Genomic DNA, 23,592 nt, shown 5'->3' on the forward strand with positions numbered 1-23,592 from the left:
AGTATGTTTAAATGCATTTTGGATTCATCAATCCAGAATATATTTTCAGATTCAAAATATACATTTTTAATTGTATAATTTGATTAATAAAACAAATTTCGGATTGTTCAATTTAAAATGTATATTTGGATCCACAAATATAATCTTGACTGTGAAATCCAAAATGATTTTTTCTATTGCATTTTAGATTAAGAAATCTAGGATTAATTACTAGTATACATTTTGGTTGAGGGTGGGATGTGTCGATCTAGTCTCTGCTTTTAAAATAGTATCAATTACTTCTCAACTTTTAAAAAAGTGTCTCAATTGAGTCTTTTTCAGACCAAAATTACTAATGTTATTAATGGCATGTCACGCGTTAATATGTCATTTTTTAAATTTTTTTATAAATTTTTTAATTTCTTTTTTTACAAAAAAATAAAATAAAGATGTCATGTGTCACATTCCTGGTGTGACACGTGACGTTATCAGTGCCAACTAGCAAGACAATGCCACGTGTGAGTACCACTATCAAATGTTATTATCTTGATTTCAATTTAATCTTCATATATATATCTCATTGATTCAATTTGACCATTCTTACTTATGTGTCTCTCATTCAAATCTGACCCTTTTTTTAATAATTAAAATATTTTTTAATCCATAGGGTCACAATCAAATGTCATTGTCTTGATTTCAATTTAACCTTCATATATGTCTCATTGATTCAATTTGATCATTACCTATGTGTCGCTGATTCAATTCTGACCCAATTTTTTTCAATAATTAAAATATTCTTTTAATCAATTTTCTGTAAGATTAAATCTAATTAGGTATAACATTCAAACAAATAATAAATTTGATCTCAAATTAGAGAGAGACAATATTGTTCTATTTTGAAAAAAATAATAATAATAAAACGAATGACATTTGGTAGTGACACTCACAAGTAACACGGTCTTGTTATGTGGCATTAATAATGTCACATGTTACACAAGGGACTTGACACGTGACAAAGTAATTCAAATAAAAATATCACATATTGACATGTGGCACGCCATTAACGGCGTTAGTAATTTTTGTCTGAAAAGAACCTAATTGAAATATTTTTTCAAAAGTTGAATGTAATTGACAGTTTTTTAAAAGCGAGAATCAAATTGATACACCCCTTATTAGAATGAATATCATCCGAGTAATCAAACCAAAAATTAAAATGACTTTTACTAATCAAGAAAAACATTTTGGATTGCATAATAATATTCTGGATTGGACAATCTAAAAATTATCCATTTGAATATCAAATTTGGGTTATCACGTAGGAGTGTAGGAAGAGAAAAAGGAAATGCAGTAAGAAATTGTCTTCATTAAGGAAGGAAAGACCCGTTCTTGTTCCATCTTAACCGAATACAGGTATGAGAACCGCACAATTTTTTCCTGCATAGTTATTTCTTCTTGCACCCCCATAAAATATGAAAAGTCGTGCCTCATTAAAGGTGATTCTTTCCTAATTAAGTAATCTAGAATATATTTTCGCATTTGAAAATATATTTTAGATTGAGCAACTCAAAATGTATTTAAAAAAATATATATTATATTTAAATTACTCGTAATATTATTAAAAGAGTCTTTACTAATAAATACGATATAATAGATTTATACAAAATATATATATTTATATTAAAATAATTCTTAAAATTTAGGTAAAATTATTCGGATTGGTCTCCACTTAATCGATATTCTCATCTGACATGTTTAACGAATGAATTATGATATTGATATTAAAATATTTAAATTACTCTTAATAATAATAATAAAAGATTGATTTTACTGATAAATATAATGAATCTAAGCAATAAAAAAAAATATTTATATTTTATTATGATTGTTATAATACTAATAATAATATTAAATTACATAATTTAAAAGTATTTTCAAATTCAGAAACATATTTCTAATTATATAATCCAAAATGCATATTCAGAACCATCAATACACTTCAAATTATACAATCCAAAATATATATTTTTTATTATGTTATGGATTACACAATTTATAATATATTTTCTAATTTAAAAATATGTATTTAGATTGTATAATTGGGAATGCAATAAAAAAATTACAAAATCTCCTCTAATAACAAAACACCCAATCCATCCCTCAATCTGTGAAACGATGACAAATTGGGGTGCTATACTTTTCTTGTGAAGAGAATTAGAAAGCTTGAATGTGGAGGGTGCACGAGGGTGTGAAGGGGATAGGGTTAAGGGTTTAAACCTATTTTTAATGAACGGTATTATGGGAATTAAGGGTTTTATGGAGGTGCAGGAAGAAAACAGGGTGGTGCAGTAAGAAATGACAAGAAAATCATTCAGTACAGGCCCAATTCTCAAGCTCGAAACACTTGCATCTATAGACTACTCAAACTCTGATAAAGCATTCACCAACTCAATCTCCATTTATCCATCTATAATTGAGTCAATAATCATATACCGTAATGTAAATACAAAAATATTTAGTAATGAATAATCTATAATGGAAATTATTTGAGGTTATTATAGAAATATAAAAATAGTGGAAAAGGTAGTGTATTATGAAATCTTAATTTTTTTTCTCATTCCTCACAAAGGACAATAACTATTGGATTTAGAATAATAGAAAATACAAGCAAGAGAAACAAAAAGAAGAAACATTACTATACCAAATAAAGTTATAAGATCGTACAAACATAGAGTTCATCAACCACATGCATATAGTACCGATCACCACCGTATATTGAATAGTTGTATAATGGATCCTTGGGCCTTTCTATTTGGACTGCTACCTTTTGTTCATCGATAAAAGATAAAAGAAAAACAATATCTAACCTCATTCTTTTTTTCTTTTCACTTAAATAACTATTTTAATGTTGAAAATTAGTTTCTCCATCGTTTATTTTGTAATGTTGCGTACTTTCTGTCATTATTACTCTTGATAACTTTATGAACTCATTTTTATATGTTAAGACTTCATGCATTCAACTATTCCAAGTTCAAATCAAATTATAAAAAATCTTAACACAGGTGGTGTTATTTTCCCCGCAATGAATTCTTTTACATTCAGCAGTAATTTTACAACATGCATACAACATCATACGTTACACATGAATAAACTTATAAAACACAACGATTTGTATTGAACACATGTTGAAAACGAGATGTGAAAATGGGAACAAAAACCGCAAAAGAAAGACTTGTGGTGTGTCACAAGGACCTAATTTGCCACCACCAGACCTTCGTTCACTCTTGCAGTTAATACCTTCCTCAGAATTTTGCCTGAGGCTGCTTTAGGAATAGAGTCTGTGAAGAAAACCCTACCAATTCTCTTGTAAAACACCACCTGCCACAAAAACATTCTTATTACAACCAAAACAAATATAAGTCACATAAATACTTCATTCACATGTTCGGTAAGAGAACCTGTTGTGAAATGTATTTCTTGATCTCATCTTCAGTGATCTCAGAACCTTTTGATCTTACGACAAATGCAACAGGAATTTCTCCGGCAGCTTCATCTTTCATGCTGAAACCAACACCCGTTCATATTACTTACAACTATATATATTTTCTGAAAATAATTCTTGTTAGATCTTAATGGCAAGATTAATCGAGGAATTACAATACAAGTGAAACCTGAATTGATATTATTCTCGATCTAAAATCTTAAAATAATGAGTTTATAGGTCTTAATGGTTTATCGTGAAGACGCGTTTAAGTTTTGAAAGTTACTAGGTAACGAACTTACGGCACAACGGCAGCTTCAGAGATGTCTGGATGAGAAATTAACAATGCTTCGAGCTCAGCAGGAGCTACTTGGAAGCCTTTGTATTTGATCAATTCCTTTAACCTATCAACAATGAAGAGTTCGTCATCATCGTCGATGTAACCAATATCACCTGTGTGGAGCCATCCATCTTTGTCTATGGTTCTCTCTGTAGCCTCTGGGTCGTTCAGATATCCTGACAAACCACAAATTCAACATGCTAAGAAAAAGTAATGGCATTTTTGTAAAACATTACAACCTTATATTCACCTACCTCAAAGTATCTATTTTCATGCCAAAGTTGATGTAATGTGGAGCAGAATAAGTGGATTACACGTTGTACATGATTAAAATAATTGTGACTAGTTTTTGTTGTTGTTGAAAAGTAATTGTGACCAGTTGGACCTTGTAATTTCGTCTCTGTGTGAAAATGTGGTAAACGGGGTAGGTGAAGATGTGGACTTCCACACTTCCAAAACATATCTGCCATCACTTTCCATTTCATCTTTCACCAATAATTTTTCTAACCTATCATAACCTATCATCTTCTTCGCTCAAATTCTTTCATATTGATATGGTTTTTTATGTGATTGTTTAAATATAAGTGACATCTTTTAATTATTTTTATAGTAAAAAGTAGTTTAATAATCTAACCTCAAAAGGTAAATATTATCGTTAGAATTCTTAAGTTTATGTAATATTATAAAACTACAATTTTTAAATAAATAACTTGTAAATACCTTAAGAGAGTTGTTCTGAGCACGCAAAGGAAATTAAATAAAAATTTATAGAGATTATTTCTTTACATAGTAAAACATATTTAGAGTTTCCCCAAAATTTTCAAAACCTCTTAAACGCACGCACAATTTACTAGCTTGAAGACAAATTCAAATCAGGAAATTAATTTACTTCTACCAAAATACGTTGTGCCTGTAACAGAGTAAACAACACGAAATAGGAAGCAGCAGGTTGAAAAATGATTGAACGAAAAATTAAAGTATTGAAAAAACTAGCATGCAAGAGAGTGAGTGGGCACGTGAATACACAGTCTCCTTGAACGGAGTGGAAGAACCAGAATAATGATGTCACTGTCAGAGTTCCCAATTACAGATCAAAAATTAGAATGGACAGTATAATTTAATAACTAAATTTTGAAACTTTTTTTTATAATCTAAAATAATATTTTTTAAGTGATTTTAAAATATAAAAAATTAAAAAAGAATTTAAAAGATATTATCTTAAATTATAAAATAAAAATAAAATTATCAAAATTTAATTGTTAAAAACTTATTTTTTATTAGTAATTAAGCACTCTAAAATCATTTTCAGGGTTTGGCAGCTGATAAAGCTACTTTTACGTGAGGTGTTGAACTCTGGAGTTTCCACTTTGAAATTTTGTGGCCATATATAAATAAGATAATCATGGTGCTTATAGCAACCAATTTGGCCACCCAATCTTTTCTTCCACCCAACTCAACCACTCCACTCACAGGACTTTAAAAAATTGAAACAAAAGATAATATATTTAACAAAATGCTTTTTAATTTAAAAAAAAAACTTTAGCAAATATATTTAGCATTAGAAAGATCCAATTTTACACCCATTGAAAATGTAAAAATCTATACCAAATCTTTAACCATTTCTACCAACTGGCATAAAAAACTTTGTTTAAACCAATAGGTATCGAATATGAGCGTCGACGAAGTTGGTCTTTCTGGGTTTACTATTAGGACTAATTGTTGGAAAGTCTTTCTCAGATTTCTATTACGACTAATAGTTGCTAAGTCTCGATCATTTGACAAAATATAACGAGAATTTATAATATGCAAATCTTATAATTATTTCTTAATACTGATTAATGTTTCACTATGTTAACATGGTTTTTTATTCATACTCTCTTTATATGATTTATATGAGAGTGCGCATCAACGATGACTCTGTTTAGAAGTAAAAATATAAGTATATGCAGAAATACCTTTCATAACCTTTGTGCCTCTTATGCAAATTTCACCGGTTTTGTTCCTTGGAAGGGAAACACCAGTTTCTGTGTCCACGATTTTCATCTCAGCGTTTCTCACAACGGTTCCGCATGCACCAGGTTTTACCTTTGAGGGTTCTTTTGCAAATGCCATGCTAATCGCAAGTGGTCCTGCTTCTGTCATCCCATACCCCTGTACGTAAAAAATCATAACTATCTCATTTTATTTTCCTTCTCCCTTTCAAGTAAAGCCTTCATTTTCGTTTCTTCTATGTATGGCTTCATTTCAACGCCAGAATAGAATAACAGTAATACGGTACCACCATGATGAAGACAACACGCCGCACACAACTTTCTATGTTCATTAAAAACCTTAAAGTACAATTTCTTTTTCATATATCTACGCGTGCGAGTGTTCAAACCAAACAATGTTTTATTTAAATCAGAAACTGAGTTTAAATTTCACATCAAAGTATGTACAAACTAAAAATCTTTTGTTTCAATGTTTTTATTAAAATTATTTATACCCAAAATATACCACTAAAAGCTTTTACTGCTTTTGACTATTGGAAAAAAATAGTATTTTAAAAGAAGGCCAAGCTTTAATTGTTTGAAAAAATTATATATTTTGTAGTTACAACTATCTTTTAAATAGCAAATATAGTTTACAAATAGAATAAAATAAAGAAAAATGATTTTTCCATAAAAAATGTAAACAAAAAATTATTTTTCGAAAAGCTAGAAAGAATAAACAGCTTAATCGCGATACATAATGACGCTTTGCACAAAGAATATCTTTCCGAGTGCAAGGGTGATCTTTAAAATTTATTTATGAGATTCCCACGTGTATTTGTAATCCGAAAATGAATATTTATGGGGAAAGAGAGATCTGGAATAAATGGAGAAAAATTAAAGTGTTTTGCAGTTACTACCGTCATAAAGAAGAGATCGAAGAAAGTGCCATTGTTTCAGTGGCTTACGTCACTAAAATCTCTCTTATTGTCAACGAAATTGTTTTTTTGTACTGTGACGTGAAGAGAATCAGAAGTAGAATTTTGAAAAAAAAAAAAACGTTTTCAGAAGTAGAATTTTGAAAAAAAAAACGTTTTAATTTAAATTTGGGTGTTAATCAAAACGTTTTAAACTTATATTTATTATTTTTGTAATGAAAATGATACCTGTCCGAAAGTAGCGTGTGGTAGCCTAGATTCCATGGCTTCTTGCAGTTCCTTTCCCAAAGGTGCGGCGCCGGTGACGACGGCGCGAACGGAGGAGAGGTCGTATCGGTGGGCCTCTCCGCTCTTAACCAACGCCAAAACGATGGGTGGCACAAACGACGCAACGGTTACCCTGTACTTCTGGATCAGCTCCAACAGAGTCGTCATCTCAAACTTCTGCACAATGAGAACGGCCGCACCGGATCGAATCCCGGTGAGTAAAATTGAATTGAGCGCATAAATATGAAACATAGGCAGCACGCAGAGGAGCACATCCTCGCTGTGAGTGTACTGGTGCGCGTTTTCGCCGTCAACTAACTGGGCGATGGTGGTGACCAAGTTTTTATGCGACAACATAACGCCCTTGGGGAGCCCCGAAGTGCCGGAAGAAAACGGAAGCGCGACGACGTCGTCTGGGCTAATCTTAACGGCGGGGGCTTCCGTTTCGTCGGCGTCAGTTAGCGTGGAGAAATGCAAAACGCCATCGTCCCCAGGGGGGCATGTATCGATGCACATGACCATGACGTCAGTGTTGTCGGCGAAGCTCTTGATTTTGTCCACGTACGCGGATTGTGTTATAACGAGCCTGGTTTTGGTGGCGGTGGCTTGCTTGGCCAGCTCGAGCGGAGTGTAGAAGGGGTTGGCGGTGGTGATGACGGCGCCGCGGTGGGAGGCGCCGAGGAAAGCGAGGGCGAATTGGGGGCAGTTGCGGAGGACGAGCATGATGACGTCACCCTGGCGGATGCCGATGTTGTGGAGGCCGGCGGCGATGCGGCGGGCGGCGAGGTTGACTTCGGCGTAGGTGAGTGTGTCGCCTGTGTCGCCGTCGATGAGGCATGTTCGGTGTTGGAATTGAGAGAGGTTTTCGAAGCAGTAAGAGTGTAGAGGAAGGTGCGTGGGAATGGGAATATCGGGAAGCGGAGATCTGAAGATGAATTCTTGTGGAGAAGGTGCCATTGGTGTTGGTGGCATAGGAAAATTTGCGAGTTTGCTTCAAAGTGAGAGCAGCATGTATGCATATATATGTGCGTGAGAAGCTTGGGGTTACGTCAAGAGTTGTTGAGACAGGGACAGCAACTTCACACGTATATAATTGGAAGTGTTTGTTTTCGTTGTTTAGGTAGAAACACTCGGAGTAAATGAGACTTACTATTTCTTTATGTTTTTCTCCAATACAATCATATTTTCTTTTCGATGGATAAAAAGTATTATTGTAATTAAATTCTAATTTAGGTACAAAGAGAAAAAAGATAATGACTTTTTTTTTTTGTTTTTCCTTTATAATATTTATTTCATGGACATCAATATTTTGATACCATTTTTTTATTATTATTTAATACTATTCTTCTTCGTTATTATTCACTTTTTTTTTCTTCTAAAAATATACAACTTTTGGTAAGACAATTTACTTTCATAAAAATGATTGAATGGTTCTCAAATGACGTGAAACGATCCTTTTTTTTCCTTATTTTATACTCTATTGACAAAATATTTTATATTTATGCTTTTTTCACACATCATGAATATTTTATGTTTAAGATTAAATATAATTAAAGTGTAACTCGTTCTTCTTTTTAAAAAGGTTGAAATAAGATAAGGGTGTTGTTAAATAACGCTTAAAAAGATAGTTGGAATTTGTTAAATAACATTAAATTATATAATATAGAAATCTCACAGGGAAGACTAATGAATGATAACAACATATCTTATTTTAACTATTTAAGATAATTGTAATGCGTGTAATTAATCATTTTACATATATTAAAATTAATTTTAACTTTAACTTTCTAATACGTGGACCTGTTTTTTCAATGTTACTATATATTAGCATGTAAAAGACATAATTATAAAGATAATCCATATTATTTCAATTTTCGATTAATAAATAAAAATATTTTTCCTAAATGGACAAATCTCAATAGAAAATTTTCAATGAATTTTTAAAACTGTTTTAACGAAGATATGACTAGAGTGAACGGCGGGACATAGGGATGATAGGGGAGTCATGCTCTCCCAACCATTTTTTTTTACTTTATTTTTTATATATCTAAAAAGTAATATTTATATATTTTTATTTTATTTATGTTAATTTCAATCACTTTTTTATTTTATTTTTTATATATTTTGAAAAAATATATTTATATTGGGCCGAACAATTTTTTCTTTTGAGTAAATTTATTTTTTACCTTTTTTTTCGAAGTAATATATTTTCTCTTGTACGTGACTTTTCTAAGTTCTAGGCATATCTCTATATGCTCTAATTGTTTATCAAACTCTTCTTTGTGTAGATAAAGTTATTTTAGGTTTTGAAGTTATGTAAGGAAGAGCAAGATTACGAATCTACTATAAGGTAATGGAAGCTAATCATTTAGAAGTTATTAGTTTTCTTAAAATATTAAGTCTTGCTTTTAAGATTTGGGGTATTCATAATTTTATCTTTTTGAAAATAGGTGAGAAGTGACAAATTTATATTAGAAGAATTATGGTAAGGAGTAAAAGAGTTGATTTTTTTTTTTCATGAGGAAAGCTTGTGATGAAGATGAAAAAAATGTATTTACATTATCTAAAATTGATAAACTTCATGAGAACCTAAAAATTGAAAAAAAACGAAAAACAACTCTCTAATATTTCTAAAGTTACATATAAAGAATTTAAAAATCCTTTAGAACGTGATCTAGGGATGCGTCTTCAAATTTAGTAATACATATAAAGTAACTTCTTTTTAATATATTATTGTTGATCATAAACTTTATATTATTATTTTATATATATATATATATATATATATTATTGTCATATTGTTTGGATTCTATTGTCAACCGTGCTTGTTTTGAATAGAAAAAAATGATCTAAAGAAATGAAAAAATAATAATTTATATATACTTAGCTCCCCTACAATTTTTTTTCAAGTCCCTCCACTGATTAGAGTATTGATCACGTTGAGTCTTGTCTTAATTAATATTTTGTTGGACTTATAATATTTTTTTATGTTATTTTTTTTATTCTTTTTTATATGTATGTCTTTTGGAGGTCAATATATATAACTATCAAAGGTCGAGATGTTAATCTTAATCTTAGAATATATATAGCAAGTTCATCCTATCATTAGGCTTTATGTTTGGCATTAGTGAAACCTTAGGTCTAGAGACTAGTGATTTAGATGCCTTGTGGAAGGAATAAGAAGTCCTACCCAGTATCATTAAGTCTTAGAATGAAAAATAACTATCTTAGAATGGAGAATAACTACCTCGATCTTTATAAATAAATCTTGATACTATTTGTACTTGTGGTAGTTGTTACCTGCAAAAAATTAAATTAAAAATTAATTTATATTTTATTAAACTAAATTTAATTAAAATTAAAATTATAGTTTATTAGATTAAATTTAATTAAAAATAAATTTTTTTAGATTGAATTAAATTTATATTTATATTTTTTTTTTGTAATTTTAATTAAATTTATTTTTAAAATATCACAAAGTACTTTTTAAATCAGTACCTGACAAATAAATGAAAAAGTTGCAGATAAATTTTTTTATTATTATTATAAGTCAAGTTGGTGGTAAATATTATCCGTGTTAAAACATGTGTGATCTCTGTACACGAATATAGCCAACCACATTTAACTCTCCCACATTTCCAACTATTTTAACAAGGTGTTTTTGCCGGTTTCTTTTTCCGTATACTTTATTAACAATTATTACTTGTTTAAACAAATATCAATCTTACTAACTTCCCTTTTTACAAAAAAAAAATAATAATAATTATACTTTAAAATTATGTTATGAGAACGTGTTATGTTGTTGTTCTATTAATAACCGTTTGAAAGGACAATTTTTAGGAGAACGTGACATGTTGTTCTTTTAACGAAAACTATTTTTGTTTTTAATGTTATTTAATATCATGTAAAACTTCTCTTATCTTTATTAATGTTATTTTAAACACCATATTACTTAATAAGAGTGCGATAGTATTATTTTATTAATTAATGTAGAGAAATACAAAATATTTATTTTTAAATGATTCATATTTAAACATTTTATTTTTCCCTCACTATTTAAACGAGTATTCTTTTATTAGTACATATAAGATGTGCGTATTCCTAATGTTAATTTTTGCAGTTATACTAAAAGATGGTTCGTCGTGATTTATTGTTGAGCTTATGCACTAAAAGTGATCAGTTTGTCCTCAACTAAACAAGCTTATGCATTTAAACCGTCTTCGTGCTGATATCTTCGCTTTAAGTGCACGGACAACCTTCATGTCACGAGTTAATTTGTCATAGGACATAGTTATTAGTGGATAAAATCAGTTTGTTTTGTGTGGTTATTAGTAATAAAATTCGTCGATCTGGTTTATTAGCAAACAAACTTAGTTTGCCTCAGTGTGATTATTAGCAAATAAATTCATCTATTTTAGTGTGTGGTTATTAACAGATAAAATTCGTCTGTTTTAGTGTTTGACTATTAGCGGATAAATTTTATCTGGTTATTAGCAGATGAAATTTGTTTGTCTTAGAACGTGGTTATTAGTAAATAAAAATTTTCTACCTTAATGCACGGATATTATCGGATAAAATTTGTCCACCTTGGTGCGTGGCTATTAGCTGATAAAATTCGTTCGTCTTAGTGCATTGTTATTAGGGAATAAAATTCGTCCACCTTAGTGCGTAGTTTGTAGTGGATAAAATTCATCTCCCTTGGTACATGGTTACTAGCGGATAAAATTTGTTTGTCTTGGTGCATGCTTTACAAACGGCTCACATCCGAGGTTGTTAGTGTAGAGGTTTAAACAATAAAGCTTAAACTTACAATAAACTCATCCTATCACCATGTCTTACGCTTGTCATAAGTTCAAGCTTAGACCTCAGGGATTAGTGATTTGCATGTCTCTTGGAGGTCGATCTACAAATCTACTAGAGGTCGAGATGTCAATCTTTGGATATAAAACGAGCTCATCCTATCACTCGACCCTATGATTGACATAAGTGCAAGTTTAGGACTCGGGGTTAGTGATTTGTATGTCTCCTGGAGGCCGATCTGTAGATGTATCGAAGGTCGAGGTGTCAATCTTAAGTATATACAATGAGCTCATCCTATCACCAAGCCTTATGCTTTTGGCATTATTGCAAGCTTAAGCCTTAGGAACTAATGATCTATATGCCTCCTAGAAGGAGTAAGAAGCCTTGATAACGAAACTATTATCTCATTCTCCTTAAACCTTAAAGTGGAGAATAACTACATCATCTCTATAAATAAATCTCGATATCATCACTAAAGTGACAGACACATTTAAATATTTCTCGACAAGGTCTATTCTCAGATTTAACAAGAACACTTTTAATCATGATTATTCTATCTTAGTATTTATATTAAAATTTGTTATATCACTTTTTACAATTGATTTGGATTGTATATTTATTATAATTTGATTATCATTAAATTCTTCTATATTTACATATTTATATGAAATAAATGTATTTTAATTTATTTTCTGATATTTATATTTTATTATTTTTAATTAGTTTTAAGTGGCCCGAATTTTACTTATAAGGAAACAACTAATGAATGAAAAAAAAGAAGGAATAGTATCATTAATATATTCCTACCTTACGTCTTCTGTACAACCCCGTCCATACCTTCTCGTAAAATCCTTAAACTGATTGCTTTTTTCTTAAACAATTTTCTTATAAGTAAACTCTTTACAAAACTTTACGATCTCAGAATAAGTAAAAATAATTAAATTAAATTCGATGGTTAAAAAATATTATAAATTTTATTTAACCCATTACACTTTTTTTGCTACAGTATTTAATTTATCTTTCTCCTATAAAATATATTATGTTACAAATTTATATTATATAAATAGCATTATCCTTTCTTTCTATCCCTATCTCACCAAACTTTTGGATGCTATTGCAACATTCAACGTTTTATTTCGTCCATAAAACAGGGAATTGTATATAAAAAAACTTTGATATGAAACGAAATACACAAAATCAAACACAGACAATGAACTTCCACATCCACCTACCACCACCACTTTGGATGGTCCAGGTCAATCTCATCGTCACAATAACGTCACTTTTTACGTCACATACAAGTTTTTATAGAATTCCATATGGGCCGTGATCAAATTGTAAGCCCAATAGTTATAGGATTGGGGTGGCTATCCATCCACCTTCTCTTGCTATTTTCACCCGTTATTTCTATTTAAAAACTAATAATACAAACTATTAGGGATATTATCCAAACATCTCAATTTAAATTGTTTACACGTGTTTCATTTTAAGGTTTTATTGTCTTTTTACCCGTGCTGAAGTTGGTTTCTACCGATGGTGAAAAGTGCTTACGAAATTACATGTGAACCCTTTTATGTTATCATGTGAATGAAATTCAGATGTGGGTGTTTGGTCTTTTCCCGAGATTTTTGTATTGGCGACTGATTTGATTGACTTTCATTTCAAAGACAGAGACTCAGCTTTAAAGCAGCGAAGATACGTAAGCAGCTGATAGTTGTGTTTCTGGATCTTTCTTGCTTTTCTTTCTGAAGCCCTACTCTAGGTGATAGTTGTGTTCTTTGGTGCACCATTGTTGTTGTGTAATGGTTTAATGTTTGAAAAACATTTTTTTCGGTTTATTTGTTTGTTCTTCATCTCTTTGCTCCATTGTTTTTTTTATGGTTATCTATTTGCCGTTTTGATTTATATGTAATGAAAGTTATATGTTTAGTTGTTTGTTTCAGTTTTATCTTATTTACAATTGTTTGTAGTTTTTTTTTTCTTTTTTATGGCTTCGAAGCATTAAAGGTTGATAAATACCCAAACAACTAATTTTAGTGGATTGCGTCCTGTGGTTCTAGATCTTTCTTGCTTTTCTTTCTGAAGCCCTACTCCAGGTGATATTTATGTTATTTTGTGCGCCATTGTTGTTGTGTAATGGTTAAATGTTTGAAAAAACTTTTTTTTTTCCGGTTTATTTATTTGTTCTTCATCTCTTTGTTCCATTGTGTTTTTTTTATGGTTATTTGTTTGTCATTTTGGTTTATATATAATGAAAGTTGATATATTTGTTTGTTTTAGTTTTATCTTATTTACAGTTGTTTGCATTTTTTTCCTTTTTTATGGTTGTTTTTTTTTTTTTACATTTTTTGTATGTTTGCTATTATTACATTGTGAAGTTTTTATGTCCATTGTTGTTTAGAAATTTTTTCTTTTTGTTGCAGAAAGTTGTAATGGTGAAGAAGCTGGATATGTATGATTAAAGATATTGATGGTAAGAGGGAGTTCCTAAAGATGGGTGTTAGAGTTGTTGATCACTGGTATGTTCACTTTCGTGATCCAAATCTTCAGTTGGAGATGATTTTGATGGATCAAAAGGTAAGTACTTCAAATAGTGTGTTGAGTTTTTTTTTATCCAACCTTTTTATTTTAATTTGTTGTTATTTTGAACCATTTTTTTGCAGGGGGACTAGATACATTGCATTGTACAGGTTGGTGGAGGGTGAAACATATATCATTCACAATTTCAAAATATTGAAAAATGAAGGGCAATATAGAATATGTGAGTATCCTTTCAAGTTATTGTTTATTGTTGCGACTTCTGTGAGCCCCAACCTATTGCCCAAGTTCCGATGAAATTTTTTGCTTTTCAAAGTATAAAGGAAATTGTATCTGGAAATTTCATTGTGGATTTGCTTATTGGCATGACAAATCTATTTACTATTTATTTTAATGAAAATTTTTGTATAAACAATTATGCTAACTGCTAAATTTTTGGATGGATGGGTTATATTTGTTGATCCTGCTAAATCAAGAGAGCCCAAACCTCCTCAGCATTCACAGTCCCAACCCTCTGAATCAAATATATGATATCTCTATCAATATAAATAAAAGTAGGAGATATATAATATCTTTATCAACAACCAATATATCATTAATTAATTGATCAGAGAAATTTTATTAGGATGATTTGCACAAACTTTAAATACAAAAGAGTTAACTTTAATTTATCTAATCTAATCATAAAATATTATATAGATCATATAAAGTATACTTTTAAAAATAATTTCACAAGCTAAGACATATAATTAAATTACAAATTATATACACCTAAGTATGCGCACAACTAACATTAATTTTTTATTATATATTAGTAAAAAAATATCATATTATTTATAATTATATTAACTTTCTTAATATAATTTTAAAAAATAATAATAACCTTAAACACATGCATATGTCTCCATACCAGTCATTATTTATTATTATTAGTTGTATTACATTAGTATTATTAACATTATTATTAAAAAATTATTATTATTAATATTTTTTTTCTTAAATAAATATTATTTATTACTTGTAATTAGTTATTTAATTTTGTTTCTATACGGTTATTCTTTTTTATAGAATCCAAAATATTATTATTATTTAAATTATTTGAATTATTATTGGTATTATTAATATCATTGTTAATATTAGTATTAATAAATATTTAGTATTATTATTACTTTTATTATTAATATTAATGTTATTAATAATAGTACTATTATTTTGTATTAGTATTATACCAATTATCAGTGATTGTTATTCTTCTTATTATCATTTTGTTTAGGATTCCTAAAATATTTCATGTTTATATTTTATATTGAAAAGTGTAAGCTTCACCTCAACCTTTTATATGGTTTAATTACATATTATTAATCAATTTTATAATTTAAAGCAAACAAATTTACATCTAAATATTATCAAATTATTTATTTAGATACTATATATAATTATACATAATTATAAGTATAATTTTTCTATTTAAATATAACAATAATTATAAAAATATTGAATTAACTGTCATCGTCCGATCCAATGCATTTTCATAATATATACAAACAAACTTATTTTTTCAGGATGAAAACATGATAACCAATTTTGAAATTCTTTAGTGCACAATCTTCATGATTTCTCACCTAGAGTCAAACTTTTTCTTTGAATGCAAAGAAATTCACCAAACAGTTTTTTTCCTCTTAAAACATCATTTTTCATCTATTACTTTCGATGTTTATAATTTTGTATTCCAAAATATTAAAAAAAAATAATTCCTCACTTTGCAACTATATTTAAACTTTAATTAATATATCATTTCAAAGATTATAATAACCAATAATCATGTGACATTTTAATACATAAATATCATACTAATAATAATCATAATATTATTTGTAACCAATTTATTTATTAGTAAGTAATTAAAAAATATAATATTTTATTATTCCATCTAACAAAATATCTATGATTATATGTAAGCATATTTGTAACCAAATTTAAATTACTCCATTAAGAAGTATAACGACAAAGATAAAAGTAACATTGATCCATACTAATTCTAATAATATCTAACTTTAATATTTATTATTATTATTCGTATAAACAATAATATTATATAATGATATATATAAGATAATTATTTATTACAAATATAAATAATTATTTTAATTTACAAATACAAAATTAAAAGAAAAAGAAAAAAACAAAGTACAACACGGGTATAGCACTAGTTTTAAGTAAACGAACAACTTATTCGGATGAATTGAATTCATGACATTGGGCCTCATTTTGAGAAGGTTGGGCCTCAAAGCCTTGCCATGATTTCTCTTCGCAAGATCTTTCCGGTGGCAGACTTTGGAATGGAGCCCACAAAGAAAACCCTAGTGACTCTTTTATAAAACACAACCTGCCATTAAAGACATTTAAATTATTAATTCAGAGGAAAGTCAATCAGAATTGCAATATAAAAAATATTTTTAACCTTTCCTGTAAAAGAAGTTCCTTGCTGTCTGTGTTCATTAATGAGTTTACATATAAACAACTGAATGCAGATCAAAAACAATAAATTTGAAATACCGTATTTTAGCAATTTAATAGTACAAAGAGAAGAAAGTTATTTTTGTAAGAGTCACAGGGAAAACTCTCTCTCCAAATTGATACAAAGTGAAAAAAATTTGTCGCTTTCCTTTTCTTTTTTCAAATTTGGCTCAATAGCATTTTTGTCTTTAAAACAATAATTTAATTATTTATATTTATTTTTTACTTGATGTAGTTTTCATATTTTTTTAAAAATTAACGATAGTTTATTGTATTAGAGTACTGTTAATATCGTCTAGAAGATGATAAGCTGACATATGCTGATATAATTACTCATTATATTTTTAAAGATAGTTAATATTGATTTAAGGGACTAATTAAGTTTTGTTTAAGAAAAATATAGAAACCACGTTTAATTAAAAATAAATAGAAAAAAAAATTAAATTATTGCTACAAATATAAAAGCCGAAAATACTATTAAACCTTTAAATTGTGTTATAAATGACCTCGAAGCAACACAGCATGGAAGAATAACTTGAACCCATCCTTTTACTTTTTATTTTATTGAAATTAAAATACTTGTATTATTTTTTCTTGTTGTGTTGAAAGGTAGGAAAAAAAAAAAACCTGGTTTGAGATGTATTGCTTGATTTCTTGCTCAGATATATTAGAAGCTTTTGATCGTACAACAAATGCTACTGGAACTTCTCCTGCAACTTCATCCTTCATGCTGAAATAAAAAATCTTTTGTTGTAAGAAAATGTGATGAAAATAATTTATATAATAGTAAGTAAAGAACTTACGATACAACAGCAGCATCTGAAATATCGGGGTGTGCAATTAGAATGGCTTCCAACTCCGCTGGAGCCACTTGAAATCCTTTGTATTTGATCAATTCCTTCATTCGATCAACGATGAAAAGTTCATCATCATCATCGATGTACCCAATATCACCCGTATGCAACCATCCCTCCGTATCTATTGTATTTTTTGTCGCCTCTTCGTTATTTAGGTAACCTAAACAAATATCACAAACAATAACCCATTTTCGTAAAATAGTTTTTTTAATTACTTTATATCGTATGAATTTTCAATTAGCATTGTTTGAAAATGTTCTCGTTCCTATTATTTAATTAAACTGTGTACAGTATTAAAGGTAAAAAATTAAAGAAAATTATTTAATACAATTTGAATTTGATTATTCAATTGTTAGGTACCGAAATCCTAATTTACAAAAATGTTTTAGCACTTTACTTCCCTTAATTAAGTTATAACTATATTGATGCCATTAATTAACAGGTCATAATAAGAAAAAAAACATTAATTAACAGTTATGTTTGTTTTTCAAAAGCACACAAAATCTTTTTCAGTCGGAACTAAATCAAACAATTTAAATTGGCTTATTGAAAAAATAAACTATCTTCATACTAATTAGTCAACAAAACTTTAAAAGGTGGAGTTTGTGGCAAGTGTGAATGTGTACTCCATCTAATATAGGTAATTGTTGAAGTGTAACAATTAAAGAGCTTTTAATGTTGTTTGAAATTTGTGTTTATAAGTAGTTCAAATGTACTTGTGCATAAATTTTATGGAACTGAAAAAAATTCTTACAAAGAAGAATAATTCTAAACAATATGTTTTGTAATTTTCTTTTAAGTTTTATAGCCGAAGACCACTTTACAAAGACATTAATTAGTTTAACGATTTGTATATAAATATTTATTTATTTTAAACACAGTGTGGGTAGCTAAGAGTAATGATATTTAAATGTTATGTTCGTAACTTTCTTCTATGTATTACTTTTTATTTTAATTATCATTTACTTTATTATTCTTTTAAAATATTATTTGTTTATATTTTTTCTATTACAAAATATAATTGGAAAAGAAGTTTTGCATTATAAGAAAATATCTTATCAGTAACCAATTTTAAGATAAAAGTAATTAGTTAACCAATTTACATATCAATTTATAAATTAATTAAAAATTATTTTAGTAATTATAATAGTTTCTAAATTATTTTCTAAATTGATCAATATAATGAATTAATGTCTAAATTGATTATAAAAATTAGTTATCACGATTTTAATTAAAAGAGATTTGTCTTTACACAAATTTAGAATTTTAAAACCAATTTTTTGGTATACTTTGATAACTAATTTTAATGATATTAACTAATTTAGAAATTATTTTAGTTACCGATAACTTCTAGTTTATAAATTGGTATTTAATTGGTCATTATAATAATTAACTTTTTTTTTTTATCTCTAAAATTGGTTTTCTTGTACTATCATGTCTCATGTCAGAAAAATAAAATTAAATAGCAAGTAGTTATATGGTTGAAATATGTTAGTGATGAAGATTTTAATAAAAAATATGTGTAATAACTTTCTACATTTAATTTTTTTTAATTTTAAAATATAATGAAAGATAAAGTAAAAGTATAAATTTATACACTAATTTTTTTATTATATATAATACCACAAGAATTATTATCATTATTATATATGCATAACATATTCTATATAGCAAGGTATTTATATAAATTAATTAAAATAATATAATAAAAATTATTATTCGAATTTACAATATAGATTATGAATTTAATTAAATTTTAAGTTTCTCACAAATTTAATTTTTTTTAATTGGATTTTCATTAAAAAAATACATTAAATATTCAATTTTTTTAATTATTTTTTACCGTTAAATTTTGTCATTAATCGAGGGAACGTTCTTGTTACTTTGTAACTTACTAATTATGTTTCTCCACATGAAAATAAAAAATAATTTAATTACATTTTTAGGCTTTCATATATTTAAGTATTTGTAATTGAATTTGTATTTAATTTTTTATTAAATATATACAACTTTATATATTTTTTAATTTAACTAAAATTAAGTGATGATTTAATTTTACATTCCAAAATAAAATGTCATAAATTTTTAGAATAAAAAAAGTGAGATATTAAAATTTTACTTTTCTATTATTAAAACGGATTAGACTCCTAATGTGAGAAAAATTGTAGTAAAGGTCAACGAGAGTTAGGTAATCTCTTGTGAATCTTTCCTCCACCCATATGAAGAAAGAAATAAAGATAAAGATTGATGTCGGAAAAAAATATTTTTGACGACTTAATTTTGATAAATTATTTTTATAATATGAGATGACATTTTTAAGGAGTTTTAGAGTATAAAAAGATATAAAATTAAAAAGTACTTAGAAGATAATAAATTAAATTGTTAAAAGTTTAGTTTTTAAAAGATAATGGTATTTTGATCTATTTTTTTATTTACTTTTAATTTATTATTTGAATTATTCATAGATTATTATATCATATCACAAAAATATTATCAAAATAAATGATTAAAAACAGATTAAAATAATAAATTAAAAGTAATTAAATAGTGAGTAACAAAATTATTTAATTGAGATGGGTGGTGAGTATTAAGGAGAGAGAGAAGAAATGTTTACCTTTCATGATCTGGTTGCCTCTGATGCAAATCTCACCAGCTTTATTCCTAGGGAGCGAAGCACTTGTTTGAAGGTCAACGATCTTCAACTCCGTGTTCCTTACCACGCTCCCGATAGAACCTGCTTTCACATCCACTGCTTCCTTCGCAAACCCTAAGGAGAACGAAATAGATGATACCTCCGTCATCCCGTAACCCTGCATGGACACCCCACTTTCGTAACCACGATACTCTTTCACAAATACTACCCAACACACTTACCGGCATCCTTTAATTTATTTTTTATATAAAAAAACTATGAATCTCATTTTTGTTACTTCCTAAAATAATTTAGTATTCATCAATAATTCTTTAAAAAATAATAAAACTAATGATACATAAATCAAAAATATACTAATAAACGAAAATATAATATCATTGTCGTTTTCGTAATAATAACTCATAATTACCTGACCGAATATAATAATAACTCATAATTACCTGACCGAATATGGCGCTCGGAACTTTCACCCTCATAGAATTGGAAACTTCCTCCCCCACAGGTGCTGCAGCACATATTATCATTCGAATCGACGATAGGTCGTATCGCTGCAAATCTTCGCTCTTCGCAATCGCCAAAATAATGGGTGGCACAAACGGCGTCACACTCACTTTGTGTTTTTCCACCAGCTCCAGCAACTTCACCATATCGAATTTCGGCATTATCAAAACAGCAGCCCCAACTCGAAGGGAACAGAGCAAAACAGTACAGAGCGCATAAATATGGAAAAGTGGAAGCACGCACAACACCACGTCCTCGCTACGTATATATAAATTAGGGTTCTCTCCGTCCACTTGTTGCGCCACGCTCGTAACCATCCCCTTGTGCGTTAGCATCACTCCCTTCGGAAGCCCCGTCGTTCCTGAAGAATACGGCAGCGCAACCACGTCGTCTGGGGATATTTTAACGCCGGGAATGTCATTCTCGTTTGCCTCCGTCAACTCCGAGAAGTGAAGGCAACCTTCCGGCGCCGCGTCAACGCACATCACTCTGACGTCGTTTTCCCTCGCGAAATCCTTCACCTTGTCCACGAACGACGCCTCCGTTATGATGAGTTTGGTGTTCGACGCCGCGGCTTGCTTGGCCACCTCCGCCGGAGTGTAGAAGGGGTTAGCGGTGGTGATGGTGGCGCCGCAGAAGGAGGAGCCCAGGAATGCGAAGACGAACTGGGGGCAGTTCTGGAGGAGAAGGAGGATGACGTCGCCGTGCTGGATGCCGAGTTTGGTGAGGCCGGCGGCGACTCTGCGAGCGGTGAGTTGGACGTCGGCATAGGTGAAGCAGTCTCCAGTAGCGGCGTTGATGAGGCAGGGCCGGTGGCTGAATTGGGAGATGTTTTGGAAGATGTAAGTGTGGAGAGGTAGGTGCGAGGGAATGTTAATGTCGGGGAGTTTGGAACGGAAAATGAAATCATGGTTTTCGTGTTGTGCAGATTGTTGTTGTTCCATTTGGGTTGGTGTTTGTTTGTGGCTGTGAAAGGTTGAAGGGTTATGGAAGGAGGGCAACAGAACCTTGGTCTGGGATTTGTTGTTGGGTTACAATGCTTATTTATACATGGGGACGGGGAATTATTTGCACTGTATTATTTAAAAAAGGTTAAATAAATTATTTTTACCTTAAATTTCATTAAATTTTAAAATTAATTTATTTTTAAATTTTAGACTAATTTAGTTATTTATATTTCGAAATACGTAGATTTAATTTTTCTAACTAAATTTTGTTAAGTTTATTTGAAATGTATCCCAGAATTGTATTTGAGTTGTTTAAACTCTTTGAACTATTTTTGATTTAACATTAAGTCAAATATTAGTATGAAACATGCTTGACATGTCAATTAAACTTAACAAAATTTGATTAGAAAGACTAAATTCATGTACTTCAAGAGGATTTAATTGGTCTAAAGTTTCGAAACGGATAAATTTTAAAATTCACTAAAAGTTAAGAGACCAAAAACATATTTACCCTTTAAAAAATACAAAAATTTATCATTTTATTTTCTAAAAAGTTAAATTATTTTTAATTAAAACTTCACTATAACTTAAATTTAGGGATTTCTTTTAGTTATATTTCTATAACTAAAAATCATTTAAATAAGAAAAAAAATTTATGTACACTTTCATTCTCATTTCGGTATTCGTTTTCAATATTTAATAAAAGTACTATACTTTGTAGTGTTGTTATTGAGATGTGTTTTTTTATTTTATTCTAACATATAATTAAAAATAAAAATAAATTTTGAAATACGTATTTTAAATTGGGAATCATTTTTATAATGTTATGGATATTTTAAACAATTAAAATTAGTCTCACAATTTAATTTATTCTATTCTGTATCCTGTTTGTATCAGGGAGTTGAAAGAAAAAAAAAAGTAAGAAACTGAGCGAAAAAAATTGAGAACACTATAATATGGAACCTTAACGATGAATACAAATCCATCGATAAATTTAATTTATCGATAAATTTTATTGACATATATAAATAAATTCATTAATAATACAAATTTTGATTATTAATAAAAAATTTTATTACTAAAATATATTTATAATTTTAAATTTTTTATTAACAAATTATTTTATCAATTAATTTGTTGATATAATAAACAATTAATTTTCATCCAAATTTAAATTTATTATAAATTATCGACGAATAAAATTTGTTGATAATTATATATTATAAAATTTGTATATAATTAATATACGAATGTTTTTTATTGGTAAAAATAGTGACAAAATTCACGATCAAATCTGAAACGAGAAAAGAAATGAATAAGAATAAGAAAGAGAAGAAAAATTCACGATAATATTACACTTCAAATCTTCCTAATTTAAATTAAATTAGTTTTAATTAGGCCGACATTTTATATAGCTAAATCCAATAACAATTAAACCTTCCTTATAAAAAAGACATAAAAATAATTGAGATATCAATCTAATAATCCGGTAGCAAACAAAGACTTGTATTTAAAAGAACAAGAAAAAAAATGTACAAAATTGATTACATTTGATCAAAGAACTAGAAACATAGAAAATTAGGTACGATAACATAAGCTGCCGAATACTTACTTCCACATGATTGCAATATGTATCTCCCTGACCTTCCTATTTCCTAACTTCAATCACGTACAGCTTCTTACCTAATTGGATATGGAAAATGGTTAATTAAGTTTGACGTTTATGATAAATTTAAATGTTGTATTTTATTCGGTATTAAAAAAATATATTTTTCAATTGAGCTTATGTAATTTGATTTTTGTTATT

The 23,592-nt window shown here is 28.7% G+C and overlaps 2 protein-coding genes across 2 annotated transcripts; both read right to left on the reverse strand.

Moving 5' to 3' along the window:
• Positions 1-3,017: 3,017 nt before the first annotated feature.
• LOC114177559 (4-coumarate--CoA ligase CCL1-like) lies at positions 3,018-7,975 on the reverse strand. The gene is made up of 5 exons (XM_028062953.2): positions 6,934-7,975; positions 5,753-5,948; positions 3,760-3,973; positions 3,435-3,537; positions 3,018-3,354 (listed from the first exon to the last, which is right to left on the reverse strand). Exons 1-5 carry the CDS (start codon positions 7,942-7,944, stop codon positions 3,229-3,231), a joined length of 1,650 nt encoding a protein of 549 aa, XP_027918754.1. The 5' UTR covers positions 7,945-7,975; the 3' UTR covers positions 3,018-3,228.
• An 8,371-nt stretch (positions 7,976-16,346) lies between these two features.
• On the reverse strand, positions 16,347-21,915 carry LOC114177343 (4-coumarate--CoA ligase CCL1-like). The gene is made up of 5 exons (XM_028062641.2): positions 20,778-21,915; positions 20,299-20,494; positions 17,631-17,844; positions 17,455-17,557; positions 16,347-16,696 (listed from the first exon to the last, which is right to left on the reverse strand). The coding sequence occupies exons 1-5, from the start codon at positions 21,780-21,782 to the stop codon at positions 16,595-16,597; spliced, it is 1,620 nt and encodes a 539-aa protein (XP_027918442.1). The 5' UTR covers positions 21,783-21,915; the 3' UTR covers positions 16,347-16,594.
• Positions 21,916-23,592: the final 1,677 nt, after the last annotated feature.

The sequence above is a fragment of the Vigna unguiculata genome, chromosome 3 (genome assembly GCF_037176805.1).
Source record: "Vigna unguiculata cultivar grain cowpea cultivar isolate G323 ecotype 2 chromosome 3, ASM3717680v1, whole genome shotgun sequence".
NCBI classification, from domain to species: domain Eukaryota; kingdom Viridiplantae; phylum Streptophyta; class Magnoliopsida; order Fabales; family Fabaceae; genus Vigna; species Vigna unguiculata.